We start from the raw sequence: 17,288 nt of genomic DNA, 5'->3' as shown, positions 1-17,288 counted from the left end.
AGACGCTCGGCTCCTTTCCTCTTCTGGTTTCTCTTAGAAGGAGCCGGGAGAACCTTGACGGTCCAGACGGCGGGAAAAGTGATAGTGGGGGCGGGTTCCTTTGCAGTTCCACGGTCATCTTCCGGTATCCCCTCACTGATCCCAGGACGGGAGAGGCAGGCTGAGTCCGAACACCTTGCCAGGGCCGCACCTCCCTCTCCCTAGATGCCCCACCCCCGGCACTCAAGCACCGCCCCCGACTCTCAGGCCCCACCCCCTGAGGCCCAGTCCCCTCCCCGGCACCCGCCTGGGCGGCGCTCACTCCCCAGCGGGGGCCCGGGGAGCCTCCAGGCGGAGAGGCTCCCGCCCGCCCGGAGCAGCGGCCTCCGCATGGAGGGGCCGCTGGCTCCTCTAGCGGGGTCGGGGCTACTCCCGCTGCCGCTGCAGGGAGGGGGAGCCGCCGCTGTTCCGGAGCCCGGAGCCCGGCAACACCCCGGACATGAGACGGCGGCGCAGCGGTACAGCGCCCGTCTGCTGCAGGCCGGCTACGAGCCCGAGAGGTGACGCCCAGGGCAGAGCGCGCGGGGCGCGTCCGGGGCGGGCGCGGCGGCTCCGGGAACCGGGCGACGCTGCCGGGGAGGGGAAGGGCAGGCCCCAGCACCCTTGCCCTCTAACCTCCTCAACGCCTAACTTCCTGAAACCGGGTTCCGACGCCACGCACCTGGCTTTGGTTGGGGGATGAGGGCAGGCGCAGGGCAAAGGGTTCCGTGCCGCGCTGCATATGGGAGCAGGTCAGGAAAGCGCTCCGTAAAATCTCAGCTCTGTATCGGACCTCCACTACACCACCCGACGATACCTGGTCCAAGTGGCTCCAACTCCTGGGGTTCAAACAGTGCTTGTTGGAGTCCCTGTCCAAAACTGTTTACTCCTCCTTTAGTTTCCTCCCAGAGCTATCTCGAGTCTTACTGGCAGGTGTAGGTGTCCAGATGGATGCATCCTCAGAGCCGGGTGAGGACACTGTCCCCTCCTCACCATTCGCTGAGGTCTGACGAGGCTGCCAGTGCAGCTCACCTCAGGGTTTCTTCTAAAATTCAGGACCCCCTCCTGCCCTTAGCCTGCTGGGGTCTGTAAGAGTCACTGGAGGAAGAGTGGGGGTGTTGAGCTGGGCCCCGGGGAGACCGGCAGAAAAGGAGACAGTGGTTAATCTCTGGATTGTATCACAGCTTGAAAGGCAATCCCACTGTCCTTCCGGTCCAGAGGATTTGGACTTCTTTCTCTGCCCCATCTGTTGGTGCTCAGCAGCTTGGGGAGGTGACCTGGAAGCTCGGTTTGGGGGTGGGGAGGGGGGTGGTCTGGGGGAATTAGCCCTGCAGCTCGGCACAGGGGCTGGCAGCTTATGTAAGAACTTTTAAAGGCTTAAGGGGCTGCTGGGTGAAGCCTGGCCCCTCCTGCCCTCACAGGCTGCCTCTCTAGAGTTGACTCAGGTTCAGGCAGCCTTATCCTTCCTCGCATCCAGGAAATCCAGCTTCTAGGGTGCAGGGTCCAGGGTGATAGATAGGGAGAGGCCAGACAAGGTTGAGGGAACAGGCTGGGGCACTTGGGCACTTGATGGAGGCAGTGCCTTGGTTAGAACAGGTATTGCAAAAGTATCATTTCAGAGCTCAGACTGGGGCCACGAAGTAGCATTCCTTCTCCAGATTGTACTTGTGCACAAAGAGGCCATCCCTCACCCCCCACCCCCGCCAGTCTCCGAAGAACCTGTGTAAAACCTGAGCCCCAGCCAGGTGGTGTAATGAGATTCCAAACCTGCTGCCTAGACCTCCATCTGCTATCACTAGCTTAGAGCTGTGGGAAGAGGACAGGGTTGGATAAGAAATCCTGGGTCCTGAGTTTGAGGCCAGTGGTACTGTTCCCTGGCTTGAACTTGGCCAAGCCATGTCCCCTGTCCCAGCTCAACAGTGCTGTAACATTGTTGTTGTTACCTCTTCTCCTCATCTCCACCCTTCCCTCAAAATTGTTTTGAATTCTTGTCCCTTCAAACAGCCCTAGACAGAGATCTCCAGGCTCCCAGCCTGGGCACTGTTTCCCCACTGCCCCGAAGAAGGGGCTTAGGCCTGCTCCTCTGCCCTCCTGGCCTCACACCTGCTAGGTGGGGAGCCTCCGGGGACCAAAAGCCCTTCCTCAGGCCGACAAGGCCCACTGGTTGCCTCGGTGTCTCCTCCCCATGGAGGAAGCAGCTGGGGAAGATCAGGAAGAGGGAGGAGGAAAGCCACGGGGATGGATTAACAGTCTCTGGAAAAGGACAGCCTAACCCAGGGCTGAGCCCAGCAGCTTAGAGTAATGAGGAGCCCTGACACAGGTCAAAGCAGGAGGGGGTGTGAGGCAGCAGAAGGGGAGTAGAACCATAAGGTCTGTCATCACTGGGAAAATGACCCTCCCCATAACTCAGCCTGGCAGCCTCCTCCCCTGGGTCCAAGTTCTGGGCTGGGGCCGATGTCACATTAAGGTCATCTGAGATGGCAGAATCCACCTGCTGTCCTGGGCCCCAGCTCTGGTGGAATCCTGAATAGTACCGTATCCACTCCTGATCCTTGCTGTAGAGCATAGTGCCCCAGAGCAGGTCCCTTAGAGATCTAGAGAGACCGCAGGAGAAGCTGTGTTCTGTGCTTGCAGTGGCCTTTCTGCAGCTAGAAAAATGCCCCAGAGGAGCTTTGAATGGCTAGGGTCCTTTCTCTGGCTTGTCTCACTGCTCTGCCTCCAGATGGCCAATGAGAGGTCCTAGTGCTGTGCCCCTCAGGTGCCCCCATAGGGCATGGGCCCTCAGGCTGAGTCCATGAGTGCTGAGAAGCCAGAAGAGGCAAGCTGGCCCCAACCCCTACTCAGCAGAGAACTCTGACAGGCCCACTCCCTCCCTTCCAGTGCCGGAGCGCCTTCAGAAATCCCCATCAGGAGCCCTCCTCAGGGCTCCACTGGTGGGCAGGGAAGCTTGGGGGAGGGGGGTCTGTGATGTTTTCATCCCTCACAGTAAGAGGAAAGAGGACACTGGAATCTGTGTGTCTCCTCCAGCACTAGCCCCATGGGCCTCATCGCCCTAGCTCTGTGGGAAGGTCCCCCTCCCCTCTGCATACAGATGGAACAGTCTGTATTTTCCTGGCAGGGTCCCGGGGTGTCACTGGGGGAGGCTGGGCGTCCTAGGGAGCCTCCCCTGGGCCCGGCTGCCACCAAACTGCGGAGAGGTAAACAAATCCAGCCTCCCAGGGCTGGGGAGAGAGGGAGGGAGCACCACAGACAGCCACACTTGCCAGGGGGAGGACTGTGTCCCTACCCTGCCTTTCTCTTCCCTTACCTAGAAGTAAGCTGTGGGGACCACAGGAGGAGGAGGGAGGGTACCCTGGAATTTGGGTTGGGGGTCTGCTCTCTAGCTTTTAGTCAGGGAGTAGTGTGAGCAGTTCCGGTCACACAGAGGGAAGGGTCTGCCCCCCTGCCACCCCACCTCTCCCCATGTGAATCAATTTGCTACCAAATCTTAGTGCCCCCATGTAGAAATCTGGGTCTTGCTGGGCCCACAGGGCCACCAAACTTCTGCTTTGGGAAATCCTCAAAACCTCCATAGCCTCTGTCCTAATTTGTGTGCATACTTGCCTAAGCCAGGCCTATGATCCTCCCTCGCCATCCCATCACACTACACTCCCAAATAAAAACAAACTTTCTTCTATGGGCTTAAAACCCTGATATACACACCACTTTCTGAGCTGGGGATAGGGATGGCAGACGGAGGCATTGGATCAGGAATCAGAGGCAGTACTCATCCTTCCTTGCTTTCTGAACTGAAGGTTTTGCATCTGTAAAGTGGGAATACCTAATAATTGTCAGTTAATGGATTGTAGAGTAAATGTGATCATTTATGAAAAATGCCTTATAAACGGCAGAGGGCTTCAAGGCCTCCTAAAGGTCAGGGAGTGTCATTGTTAAAAATACCCGCCCCCTAGGAATGATGCTGGGGGAGATGGGAACCCACACTGCTGGGAGGGCACAACCACAAACTCCTGTGTGTTGGGGAGCTGTGAGCCCAAACCAGTTTCTCAGGGCTCCAAGCCCTGATCAGAGTCTGGCCCTTAGTATTGGGTAAAGGCAAACCGTGTTAGAGGTACCCTGGGGGTGGGGAGTAGGACAAGGAGAGACTCAGGTCTGCGGGGGCCAGAAGGCTCGGGGTGGGGGGGGGGGGGAGGGCGCCAGGTATCGGCCACCCAGGTAGGGAGCGAATGGGGGGTGGGGGGGCAAAGGGGGCGCTGCGGGGGGCCTAGGAGGCGGGACGAAAACTGGTGGAGGGGGCGTGTCCCGGCCTGGTTCAGTCCCCTCCCCCGCTGGATCCACACTCCCTCCCCCGCCCGGTACGCGGGGCCGCTGTGCCACTGCGGGCGGCGGCGGCGTCTGGGCCGGGCTCCGCCGGGCCTTTGTGCGGTGCGGGGCGGAGGCGGCGGTCTCCCAGGGGGAGGGGCGGGAGGAGAGGGCGGCGCCCCGGGCCCGCCTTGCCGCTGCCGCAGCCCCCGCCCCCGGCCCGCCTGGCCCGCGGCGGCAGCGTGGCCGCGGCGCGGCGTCAGCAGCAGCGGCGGCGGCGGCGGCGGCGGCGGCGGCGGCGGCGACAGCAGCGAAAGCAGCCACAGCAGCGGGGCGGCCCGCGCGGGTGTTTATGTCGGGTCGCGGTGTCTCCCAGCAGCATGGCGGACTACCTGATCAGCGGCGGCACCGGCTACGTGCCCGAGGATGGACTCACCGCGCAGCAGCTCTTCGCCAACGCCGACGGCCTCACCTACAAGTAAGCCCCGGGGGCCTTGGCCCCACATCGGTGCACTCACCAACGCGCCGCGATCCCCCGGCCCTGGCGCCACACGTGCACGGTTCCCCCCTCGGTGACGCCCGATTCGAGTGACTGGAGGGGGGGGGGGGTGAGGGGGCTGGGCAAGGGAAGGAAGGAGGCCCGCGCTGAGAGCAGACGGACGTGGCACAGCGACATCACGGGCCCTCGGTGCTTTGCCCCGTTTATGGCCAGATCCGGGTCCGGCTTGCCCCCTTCCTCCTCTCTTGGGCATCTTGGCCCCGTGGAGGGGACTTGGGGTGTGTAGGAACTGGAGATGTGGGAGTTACGGAGAGACTTTTTCCAGACCTTGGTCCAGGACACCCTCTGGCTCCCAGCGTCACATGAGAGCAGAAGGGACCCTGGAGTGCAGTTAAGGCAGCTGCTTGGGTGTTGCCTCCAGGAGAGGCCCAGCTGGGCAGTTGGGATGGCTCCTTGTTCCCAGGGACCCATCCAGCCTTCCACTTGTACCCCTGCTTGCCCACAGGTTAGCACTAGTGCCCCCGGGGACATTAGTGTTATGTGACTACCACCCTAAGCCCACCCCATATGGGATTTTGGAGGAGGGTGCGACCTATCTGTTTGCCCCTGGCTTAGTTTGCTTTTCCGTGGGCTCTGGGCCAGTTGTCCTGCGGGCTGCGGGCCTGGCACTAGCTCTCCTCCTGGCTGCAGGACTGTGTCCATGCCAGGAAAGAGCATCAGAACCTGGGACCAGGAGGAGGAGGGATGCTGGAGACCCGAAAGCATCTCTGCCCTGTCTCCTGCCAGTCCCTGCCTTTGCCTATAAGTGTTCCTGCTTGACAGGCCGTTTCCCTAGACACCAGGATTCCCAGTCACTCCTCAGTGGCTCCTCTTGCCTGGGCTAAGGCATGGGCCAGGTGAGGGATGGGTATAATACTCAGAAAATGTCAAGGGGCCTTGACTCCTGCGTTTCTTGTCCTGCCTCTCAGTGAGCCACAGAGGCCTCTTCACTCGACAGAAAGGCTGCCAAGGGCAGGGGCAGTTAGGGGTTTTTATTCGTTTGGTGGTCTTTGATGAAGGAGGAGAAAGTATCTCTTTGCTATATCATTCACTGGAGTCTTCTAGGAAGACTCCCTAGAGAAATTCCTAGGAATTTCTCTAGGTCTGGGGCAGGTTAAAGACCCCACCCCTCCCGTCCACCCTCTAGCTTTTCGTTCCTGCATTTGGGGTGCCGTTTCTTTGCTTAGTCCAGTTAGGAGTGTTCCTAAAGTGTGGAGCATTTGCTTTTGGGTGAGTCCGTGAAGGCCCTGTGATTTCAGGCCGACTGAGCCCATAGGGCCTATGGCACGGCACCTTACCATACCCGTGCAGGCCTGCGTTCCCCTTCTGGGGTTTGCTGTGACCATGGCCCACCCTAGGGTTGGCAGCTGTCATACTTTGGCAAGGGCCCCAGCATCCTGGTCCTAACAACTGTAAGCCCCCTCCTTCCCTTCCGCATCCCGGGCTGTGTGTGTAGGTCGCTCCAGTTCAACTGGCGTGGAGTGCCTGCTCTGTCAGAACCTGCCTCACGCTCAGCCCCCTGGGGTCCCTCCACACTGTTCTGAACCCTGTGTGACTCAGCAGCCCTGGCACCGGGCTGTGCAGCGTGTCCCGTGCTCTGTGGTGTCCATGCCATGCTGCACCAGTAAATTGTTTTCGGGTTCATTCTATGTTTACTTACTGTCTCCCCCTATGAAGATTGAGAAGTTTTCAAGGGCAGGCCCTGTATCTGCTACGTGTGTCGTTACAGGAACTTCTGTGCCCCTCGATGAACTCTTAGCCCTGAGGGCAATAGACATTTGGGGCCAACTGCCTTGGTGGCATCCCAGGTCCACAGATGTTCTGCTGGCTTTGGCTCTGGGTCTCTGGGCCGGAGTCAGCAAGATGCTGGGGGGGGGGGGGGGCATGAGGGTGCTTCAGCCCTGACCAGGGAACAGCAGGGATCGGAGGGCTCCAGTCTCTGCCCCTCTTCCCACCTCCATGCTGCCTCCCCTGGCATGGCAGGCCCTGGCCCTTTCGGGTACCCCTCCCCACCCAATAACACTCACTCTTCTGTCTTCACAGCGACTTCCTGATTCTCCCAGGATTCATAGACTTCATAGCTGATGAGGTGGTGAGTATCTCTTCTGCTGACCTGGGGGAGAGGGACTATGTGTGTGGCAGAAGAGGCTGATTTCATGCTCAGGGGCGGGGTGTGGGGGAGACTTTTCTTGGGAATGTAGCCTTTATTTCTGCCAGAGAAACTGGCACAGTGCAGTGGGTTATGTCTAATGGGGCAGAGGCAGCTGTGGGGATTCAGGGGTATGCTGAGTGGTGGGCCAGGCACAGAGCGGGAGGGCTGTCCCTGACAGCGCCTGCGGTGAGGTTCCAAAAGGCCCAAAAGAAGATGGGCATGGGTGTGGCGGCCTTATTACCTTAGACAGAAAGGATTGGATTTTGTCTGAAATGCTGAGCAAGGACATGACAGAAGCCAGTAAAATTATGGCGACTTTGGATGAGGCGGACAGACTTGTTTGTGGATCCATAATGCACAGGAATTGGCGAGAGGATTTGAAAGAATTAGATTTTGGACAAATACAAGGAAACACAGTGCCTCGCTTTATTGGAGGGGCCAAGTGATGAGTGATGAGCCAAGTGAATGAACAATGTCCTTTACACAGTTAATATGTGACAAAATCACAAAAGCCAAGGGTTAAGTGCTGATGAGTAGAAGTCATTTCATGGAAAAGCTAGCTTATTCTATGACGAACTTGTGCACATTGAGAAAATAGTTTCCTTTGTTGCTGTTATCGATATTTATTTAGGTCTGATTCTCATGAAAGACCAAAGGGCCTGAGTGTACCTGGATCGCTTTTATGTTGGGGAAACTCATGTCCAGCCTGCTTGCCAGGGCTGAAGCAGACAGATTTTTAGGGGGAAATTCGGGCTATTCTGGATATGTCTTTTTTTTTTTTTTTTTAATTTTTTTTAACGTTTATTTATTTTTGAGACAGAGAGAGACAGAGCATGAACAGGGGAGGGGCAGAGAGAGAGGGAGACACAGAATCTGAAACAGGCTCCAGGCTCTGAGCTGTCAGCACAGAGCCCGACGCGGGGCTCGAACTCACGGACCGTGAGATCGTGACCTGAGCCGAAGTCGGACGCTTAACCGACCGAGCCACCCAGGCGCCCCGAGGATATGTCTTTTTTGACAGCATCCAGGGAGTCTTGGTTCAGCTGTTCAGTCTAACAAAGTTTACCAAGCTCTCTGGCTTTGTGCCAGACCTGAGTGGGGTGCAAGGAAGAAAGGGATGGAAAAGTCCCCCCACTGGCCATTCAGGATGTCCCCATCCTACAGCCTGTGTCAGGAAGGCTGTGGCTCTTGCCCTGTGGTACAGTGGGGGAAGGAGGGGATGGGGGAGTTTTCTAGACTGCAGGGCCATGGTTCTGAACCAGGATCTGTGGATGGGCTTCAAGGGCCTATGGGTCTCCAAAAATTATATGCCAAAGTCTGTGAGTGCATTGGGGGCTAGGATCCACAAGCTGTTGGCCTGAATCTCAGAGGCAGATTCTTCCCAAATGTGTATTTGCAGCCCTGACCTCTCTCCGAGTGGCAAACCCTTAGTCACTTACTTTCCTGGATGCCTGATAGACTTCCTGTGCCTTCTCCTCCTGGCCCTGTCCTGGCCCCACCTGGCCCTGTCCAGCGGCCTTCTCGGTGGCCTCCCTGCCTCAGGCCTCGTCACGTAGAGTCCATTCTCCACATTGGAGCCTTAAGTGACCTCTTTAAAACATAAATCAGATCATGTCTCTCTTCTGCCTGAGACCCTAACCGCCCCCCCAGTGGCTTCTCATCTCAGAGTCAAATCTAAGCTCCACTCTCTGGCCTTCAAGGCGACACATCCTCACCCCTTAGCTCCCGCCCCTCCCTTTTCTCCCTACCGCACTAGCCTTTTTCTTTCTTAAATACGCCTCAGAAAGACTTGGAACCAGAGGCAGGTGTCACACACAGCTCCCTCTGCCTGCAACGACAGCCCCTCAGACTTTGACTTGATTGGTTCTCACTTTCACATCCCAAGAAAGAGGCTTTGACCACCACATCCTTCTTCCGGTGGCCACTTTTCTTTGTTGTCTTTCTTTGGAGCCTTTATCCTGACTGAAATAATCTCCTATGTGTTTTTCGTGTTTGTCACCTTTCTTTCCAAGTAGAATGTAACCTCCAGGAGGGATAGCAGGGACCTCACCTGCCTTGTTCAGTTCTATAGCTGCAGGCCTGTCCTGGTGCTGGGTGCCCATAGGGGCTCAATAAATGTTTGTTGAGTGAATGGTAAAACTCTTCACCTAGACCCTGCCTCTATTCTCAGGACCTGACTTCAGCCCTGACTCGGAAGATCACCCTGAAGACACCGCTGATCTCCTCCCCAATGGACACTGTGACAGAAGCTGACATGGCCATTGCGATGGCTGTGAGTCAGACACCTGGGTGGGGACCCAGAGTTGGGGAACCGAACAGGGTGGGCTGGATTCAGAAAGGAGGTTTGCAGCGTGAGAGTGTGGGCCCCTGGCTCTGATCTTGCTTCCCTTCCACCCCCAGCTGATGGGCGGTATTGGTTTCATTCACCACAACTGCACCCCGGAGTTCCAGGCCAATGAAGTGCGGAAGGTCAAGGCAAGTACCAGGCCTGTTCCCAGAAAGAAGATGCGACCCGGCCGCCGCCTCCGTAGAGATCCTCTTACCCTCCCACGCCAGCCCTGCAGGCTGGTGCATCCCCTGGCCGACGGCCGTGGGGTCTTGTCTGCTCGTCTCCACGGTGGGGACACGGGGCCCAGCCCTCATCTTCCCACCACCCTCTCTCCCCATTAAGGACCCTGGCTTCTCGGTGGTGTGGCTGTATACCACCTCGACGACTTCTAGCCTTTTCCTTCCCCTGTCTTTACCCACAGAAATTTGAACAGGGATTCATCACAGACCCCGTAGTGCTAAGCCCCTCGCACACTGTGGGCGACGTGTTGGAGGCCAAGATCCGGCATGGCTTTTCGGGGATCCCTATCACTGAGACAGGCACCATGGGCAGCAAGCTGGTGGGCATCGTAACCTCCCGAGACATTGACTTTCTTGCCGAGAAGGACCACACCACCCTCCTTAGCGAGGTACCTCCGGGGCAGGGAGGAGTGTGGCTGGGGCATGGCTGACATCTTGGGGCCTCACGCTGGTTCCTGTGACCAGGGACCAGAGGGAGGCCTGGCTCCCTTCTCTCTCACCTGCCAACCCGCAGGCAAATGTTCCTGGCTCCACAGGTGATGACTACGCGGAATGAGCTGGTGGTGGCTCCGGCGGGTGTGACATTGAAAGAGGCAAATGAGATCCTGCAACGCAGCAAGAAAGGTACCTGGGAGTAAGCGGAAAGCTCAAGACCCCCCAGACTTGCTCCCTGTACCCCAGGCCCCCTGTCTCCTTAGAGCTTTGCAGGTTGTCCCAGCAACCAGGCTGGGCCTTGGGAAGGTTCAGACAATCCCAGCCTGGAGCATGAATCCTGACGTCCTTATTCAGCATCTCCGCAGTATGTCTCCCCAAATAGCCAGTCCTGTGAAATGCTCATCACGCACACAAAAAAAGTCTGAAACATGCTGCTTTCTAACCCCCTTATTCCATAAGAAATTGTGTGTCAGCTTATTGAAGGCCCTGAGAAGTCCTGTATTTAAATTTATTTGACATTGGGGCTGCTGACATAATATTCATCAGGTCCCCGTGGGAGACACTGGGAAATGCTTCCGTGGCTCATACTGGATTGTTTCTTAGGGGCGGTATTGGGGAGGGCACATGTTCCTCCTTGCAGGACAGCCGCACATTTGTGCCCTGGTTAGGAGTTTTCGACCACTGTGGCCTGTGGCCTAGCAGGTGAAAGGCTGCCAGTGCTCAGGGGCCACCCACCCAGCCTGGTTAGGCCACAGGGCAGGAAGAGCTCCGGCACCTACTTGGCTGCGAGGTTTCTTTGCTTCCTGTTCCTTGGGAAGAGGTCCAGGTCCCTAGGAGCATTTCCTGGGCGGGTGCTGTCCCCTAGTGGCTGGTTTGGATACTTCAGTGGGATCTCTAGCCTGGTCTGTTTTGACCTCACTGTCCCCTACTCCCACCCCACCCCCGCCCTGAGAGGCCTGCTCCTTCACCTAACCTCTGCATTCCTCACCAGGGAAGCTGCCCATTGTCAATGATCGTGATGAGCTCGTGGCCATCATTGCCCGCACTGACCTGAAGAAGAACAGGGATTACCCTCTGGCCTCCAAGGATTCCCACAAGCAGCTGCTGTGCGGGGCGGCCGTGGGCACCCGTGAGGATGACAAGTACCGCTTGGACCTGCTCACCCAGGCAGGCGCCGATGTCATTGTGCTGGTACGGGCACTGCCCTGGAGCAGGGTGGTTTCGTAGAGTAGAAGCTTATGAAGACTCAGGTTTGCCTCTCAGCTTGGAATCGGAATTAGGAGGGTCACTGGTACTCCGACGGCTCAGAACAAACTGTTAGTCCCCTCTGAGGGCCCCCTGCACTCGTAAGCTGACCCTAATACTTCTAGCTCACGTTCTTCGAGAGCCTCCCGCTTGCCAGATCCTGCAAGACCTTTATGTAGATGAACTCATTTAACCTTACAACTGCTCCCTGAGGTACGATACCAGGTCTCGTTGTCAGACGAAGAAGCCAGGGTTGAAGAAATTCAGTAATTTCGTCTGGTAGTGAGTGGTGGGAACGGGATGTAGCCCCAGGCAACATCTCCTTGCTGTGAGGACCAGTCCACACAGTGGGTACGATGGGGCCTTGCTCTGAGACTATGAACCAGTGGTGCTCAACCTTTTGGGGAAGGCAGGCCTCTTTGAGACTCAGTCTGCTGAGAGTCGTCAAGTGTTTTCCCCGGTGGGGGCAGGGAAGAGCTTTCTCATGACATTTTTCATACAATTTCAGGAGTTTTTCATTCGTGATCCCCGCCTCCCCCCGCGAGGACTATTAGCCATCGAAGCCTAAGCTTTCCCGTCCCCCTTCTCACAGGACTCCTCCCAAGGGAACTCTGTGTATCAGATCGCCATGGTACACTACATCAAGCAGAAGTACCCCCAGCTCCAGGTGATTGGGGGGAATGGTGAGTGCAGGGTCCCCTGTCAGCCCCCAGCCCTCGCCCCCTCGCTGTGTAACTTCTCTGTCCTTCAGCATCCCTAGGTGACAGCATCGCTCCTGCGCGGGCACAGGGGGCTGAATGAATGGGCTTGGTCACTCTGGGTTGGGGGGCTAGACTGGGGTCCCAGGCAGCCCCAGGGCAAGCCAGGGGCATCCCGTCCTCACACTGTTCCTCTTTTCCCCCGCTCCTCCAAACCGTCCCCTCCACCCCCAGTGGTGACAGCAGCTCAGGCCAAGAACTTGATCGATGCTGGTGTGGACGGGCTGCGTGTGGGGATGGGCTGTGGCTCCATCTGCATCACCCAAGAAGGTAGGTGTCAGGAGAGTGATGCCAATCAGAACACCCCACTGGCCCTCCACAGGCGCTGGGGCCCCCCTCTCGTTGCACAGATGCGTGGTACATGCCTGCTGTGCCAGGCCCCTTCCCAGGATGGTGGGTTCGGGGCTGACCTGGGCTCGGACTCTGCCCGTCTGGCCCACTGACTCGGGGGAGGCTGGTGGAAGATAAGGTTGCCACGAGTTTCGGGTGTGTGCCGGCCTGCTTCTCAGATTCTGGTCAGGAAGGCCCAATCTGGAGGTCCGAGGCTGGTGTGAATACTTCTCTGAGGTGCTTGTTGGAAGCCAGCTCAGAGTTTGGACCAGCTTTGTGACGGGCAGATGCTTAAGGCATGGAGACAGCACGTCCCTGCCTGTGAAAAGACATACACGCCCTTATGGCCACGTGGCAACAGTGGGAGAGGGGGATGCATTCAGTCACAAAGCCCTTTTGCGGGGTGCGCTCCTGAACATGAAGTGGGGCAGTGTGAGACCCTGACGCGTGTCCCTGTGTGGTTGAGGGGTGCTCCCTGGAGCCTGGTGTCTGACTTGTGGGTCCTGGCTTGACCTGAGGGGATGTATCCGGCCCCTGTAGTGAGAGTCATTTCTCTAGAACACTGAGTGACCCATTTGGTCTTTAGGGCCTCTGCTTTTAAGCTTCCACCCTTCACCTTAGCTGACCGCCGTGGTAAGACATGAGCCATTCCTCAGTAACTTAAATATTAATTGAGCACCTACTATGTGTCAGGCACTGTTCTAAATCTTGGGATGCAACAGGGTCAAGACAAACAACGGGTACTTGGAGAGAAGGCCTCTTTTCTATCTCCGGCCCTCAATAAATCCTAGTTCCTTAGAATTCCCACGCAAAACCTTGTACTTGAAGGCTTTGGACAACTAAACTCAAAGAAATGCAACCCAGTATCCCCAAGGAGGCTGTGAGCACCCAACCCCGGTATCAGGCTTTGTAAATGAGAGAGGTTGATGCTGGGGACGCACCAGTCTGGGGTGGGGGCGCTATACTCGGAAGGCCAGTACTGGCACACCCCCCTCAGAATCCCGCACAGTGCTGTGATGGGTGGAGGGGTCCCTGGAGTGACAGTCACCCTGTGTTATTTGCTGCCACCCGTCTTGTGCCTCAGACATACCATCCAGCCCTGTCCCTTTTCCCAGAGGTCAGGCACAAGAAGAAAGGGGCCCACCCCTGGCTCCTGTGTTGCCGCTGGCACCTCTGACTTGTGTACCCTCCCGCAGTGATGGCCTGCGGTCGGCCCCAGGGCACTGCTGTGTACAAGGTGGCCGAGTATGCCCGGCGCTTTGGGGTGCCGGTCATCGCTGATGGTGGCATCCAGACCGTGGGTCATGTGGTCAAAGCCCTGGCCCTTGGAGCCTCCACAGGTGAGGGGGTCTGCTGGGGATTGGGCGGGCTGGTGGGGGGCTGGGAGCCGGGCGAGGGCAGTAGGAGATCTATGGGGCCAGAGGCACTAACCCTCGACCACCACAGTGATGATGGGCTCCCTGCTCGCCGCCACCACGGAGGCCCCTGGCGAGTACTTCTTCTCGGATGGGGTGAGGCTCAAGAAATACCGGGGCATGGGCTCGTTGGATGCCATGGAGAAGAGCAGCAGCAGCCAGAAACGATACTTCAGGTGCCCTGCTTCTGAACCCTGCCCCCAGGCAGATCGGCCCGTAACCCTTCAGCCTCCACCACCGCCTTTGACTTCCCAAGATGGTGCCCAGTCTCCCCTATTATAGTTCTGGAAACCGAGGCACAGGGTACAGGCAGCAGACGTGGGGTTGCCCCTGGGCCATCTGACTCAGAACGCAGGCTTTTTTCCACGGCAGCCGGGGAGTGGCTACTTTCGGGGTCGATTGGGGTGGGGGGGCTTCTGCTGGGTGGCATCCCCTCTGTTGGTACCCCCCGAGAAGGGGGGGGGTGGGCTCCCCTGAATCATGGGCGGCTTGGCTCAGTCTCTTTGCCCTCCATGCAGCGAGGGGGACAAGGTGAAGATCGCACAGGGGGTCTCGGGCTCCATCCAGGACAAAGGCTCCATTCAGAAGTTCGTGCCCTACCTCATAGCAGGTATCCAGCACGGCTGCCAGGATATCGGTGCCCGTAGCCTGTCAGTCCTGCGGTGAGTAGGACTTGGAGTGGGCGGGACGGGGCACTGGTGGGGGAATACCTGGGAGGCTCCTGGCTCCTCCCTGCTTCCTCTCTCTTTCTTCCTGTGGTGTCCCTGACCTGCTCCACCTACCCGCCCTCAGGTCCATGATGTATTCAGGGGAGCTCAAGTTTGAGAAGCGGACCATGTCGGCTCAGATCGAGGGTGGTGTCCATGGCCTGCACTCGTAAGTGTGGTGGCCTCCTTGCCCCATCTGGCTGGCACTGGGTCGGGCAGGTGGGGCCGTGGTTCAGAGGCCAAGCTGAGGTTTCAGGGATCCCGTGGGCCATCTGCTCCAGGGATGGATGCTGCTGCAGGATGACCCCATCACCCTGTCCTGCAGGGCCTAGCCCACCCTTGAACCCTGTCCTTTAGCCCCTATGCAGACAAGGCCCCTCCCCTCCCCTCGGGCATCTCCCCGAGCAGGGCATGGGAGACGCGGCTGCTAGCCCCTCCCGGGCTCCCAGTCCCTTGCTTGCTCAGAAGCTTGGTGGCTGGTGGCAGGGGCTGGTGGTGCTGGGCTCTTGCTGGTGGCAGCATCGAGCAGGCTGGTGGAGGCTGGGGGCACGAGCCCTCTGGCGGGAAGGGCAGAGAGACAGATGCCAGGGCCGGTGCCGGGGCCACCGTGGGCGGGAGCAGTGCTAGTTGGCAGCATTAGTTGCAGGCATGCATCCCCGCCCTGGTCGAGAGGGCCTGGCCCCCCAGGCATAGGCGGGCATCTAACCTGTGTCTCTTTCTGCCCCATCCTCCCGTAGCTATACCTTTCTGCCGTGTAAGTAACCGCGCTGCCCGGGGCCAAGTGTAGAGTAGAGCAGGGGCAGTGTGGGTGGGACCTGGGCAGAGGGGGGTGGGGGGCACTGGGTTGAGGGGGGCACTGGGGTGTAATCGTGGGGCAGGGACCCTAGGGCTAGCACCGTGCTGGGGGCAGCCGACAGTAGCCCCTCCTCCGGCGGAGGTGCAGAGAGATGTCCCTGACCGCAGGCCTGAGGCTTCCCCGTCTTGGATTGGACCCAATGGCCGCAAGGGGCCTAGGCCACGGTGTGTGCAGGGGTGGGGCAGAGACACGGGCAGCAGAGGTTCGGCTTGCTCTGAGCTTGCTCCAGGAGACTGGGCTGTGCCTTCTTGAGCTCTGTCTCCACCCCCAGCATTGAGGACAATCTACTCAGCTGTAGCTGTGGCCAGAAGGAGCATGGCTGTCTCTGGACCTGGCATGGTTCTTTGAGGAGCCTTGGCCTGGGGAAGACAGAGGCACAGGGCCTGCTCTTTCCCCCTCCGGCCCCCCATGTGGGGCCACCCTGGCAGCCCAAGGCCTAATGGCAAGGGAATCTGGGAAGAGGGCAGGGTCCAGACACCCACTCTTGGCTCCCCTCTTGCCTTGTCCCCACAGTTACGAGAAGCGGCTGTACTGAGGACGGTGGTGGAAGCCGGGGCAGTGGAGGGGGTGCACCCCAGGGTGCCCCTTTGAGCACAGCCTCCCTCCATAACTGAGTGGTCCATAGATTTGCACTACGGATTCCCCAGCTCCTTTCCAGGGAGAGAGGAGGGGAGCCCCTGAGGGTCTGCGGCCCCTCCTGGCCCTCCCCTGCAGAGTCAGGACTGTTCCTGGGGCTCGGATGCCCTGGGAGCCCCCCCGGGCCCCCCCCTCCTCCAGTCCCCCTGAGCCTAGCCAGCCTGGGCTCTCAGGCCCTGTGCCTGCCTCAGGTCTTTCTCGCTGCAGCCTGCTCCGGCCTGGCTCCCACCCCTGGGGCAGGTGGCCCCTCCTGGCTTCTGTAGGGCACCTCCCTCCCCAATCCCCACCCCAGAAATGGTGCTCTCCTGGCCCTGCCTCTGGCCCCTTCCTGGGCTGCTGCCCGCTCAGCCATGTGGCACTTCTGGGCTCCTGACCTAGGCCAGAGGGAGGTCTCTGCCCCCTTCCCCTGGCCCTAGGCTCCCCAGGCCCTCCTCCTCAGGCCACTCCCCCTGTTCCTGGCCCTGGGGAGGAGGCTGCCCGTCATTCCTGGCTCCCCGCCATCCCCAGGTGTACCGTTCCTGCCCTCTCCTCTCAGCTGCAGTCGGAGGCTTTAACTTTGCACACTTTGGGGTCACAGTTGCGTCATTGTATATTAAATAACCTGAATAAATCAAGAGGTCTCAATACCTCTGCCATCCTGTTTCTGCCCCTCGTCCACTGGGCAGTTGGCCCCTATCCTGGTGGTGAGCTGCAGCCCCGAGCCCCCATCAGAGCTGGGCCGGGGGGGCAGGGGCACCAGGCCCAGCCTCCCCAGGAAGGTGAGGAGGGCGTTGGCGGTGCTCCAGGGGGTACTGGCGCAGGTGGGCCGCGTGACGGGAGGTCTCCCAGGCCTGTGCCTACACCGGCACGCTCACTGCTACCTGTGGACAGCAGCTCACGCAGGCAGCGTGGCAGAGGGGTGGTTGTGGTTGTAGAAGACGGGCATCAGGAGCCTCGCTGTGGCTGCCCGAAAGTACCCGCTACAGCCTGGTGATGCCGGACGGTGCAGCCTGGACACGGGCAGAAGTAGAGCACGGCCGTGGCCCTGACCGCTGAGCCCAGGGCCTGCGGTATCACCAGCTGAGACACACATGTGGGTACCAGGTAGAGTGGGTTAGCTCCCACTGTTCGTCTGCTGCTCAAGACCCGTGTCCTAGCCTCAAACCCCTCCTGATGGGGACAGCAGGGACACACGGGCTGCTGAATATCCCTAGGGTTGGGGATCCTGGGACATTCACATTGCCTTCCTCTGCCTCTGTTGTTATGGCTGGTCATTGGGCACACAGCTGTGCCACCAAGGTGCAGACGTCACTCAGGAGCAGGAGCAAAGAAGATGGCCTGAATGCTCCAGT

The 17,288-nt window shown here is 58.9% G+C and overlaps 1 protein-coding gene across 6 annotated transcripts; it reads left to right on the top strand.

The window, feature by feature from the left end:
• The first annotated feature begins 289 nt into the window (after positions 1-289).
• IMPDH1 (inosine monophosphate dehydrogenase 1) lies at positions 290-16,583 on the top strand. 6 transcript variants are annotated; one of them, XM_019452652.2, is made up of 16 exons: positions 290-539; positions 4,697-4,795; positions 6,899-6,947; positions 9,178-9,279; positions 9,408-9,482; positions 9,758-9,964; positions 10,112-10,199; positions 11,002-11,201; positions 11,848-11,938; positions 12,188-12,283; positions 13,540-13,683; positions 13,790-13,934; positions 14,277-14,420; positions 14,551-14,634; positions 15,203-15,219; positions 15,835-16,583. In XM_019452652.2, the coding sequence occupies exons 1-16, from the start codon at positions 370-372 to the stop codon at positions 15,933-15,935; spliced, it is 1,812 nt and encodes a 603-aa protein (XP_019308197.1). In that variant the 5' UTR covers positions 290-369; the 3' UTR covers positions 15,936-16,583. The 6 variants fall into 6 exon arrangements, with proteins under 6 accessions (XP_019308197.1, XP_019308196.1, XP_019308198.1 ...); XM_019452651.2 differs by having other exon boundaries at positions 4,694-4,795; XM_019452653.2 differs by lacking the exon at positions 9,408-9,482 and having other exon boundaries at positions 4,694-4,795.
• The last annotated feature ends 705 nt before the right edge of the window (positions 16,584-17,288 follow it).

This window comes from Panthera pardus, unplaced genomic scaffold (assembly GCF_024362965.1).
Source record: "Panthera pardus isolate Hobbes unplaced genomic scaffold, ASM2436296v1 HiC_scaffold_8, whole genome shotgun sequence".
NCBI lineage: Eukaryota > Metazoa > Chordata > Mammalia > Carnivora > Felidae > Panthera > Panthera pardus.
Note: the sequence above shows the minus strand (reverse complement) of the source record. Positions and strands in the feature narration are given on the sequence as shown.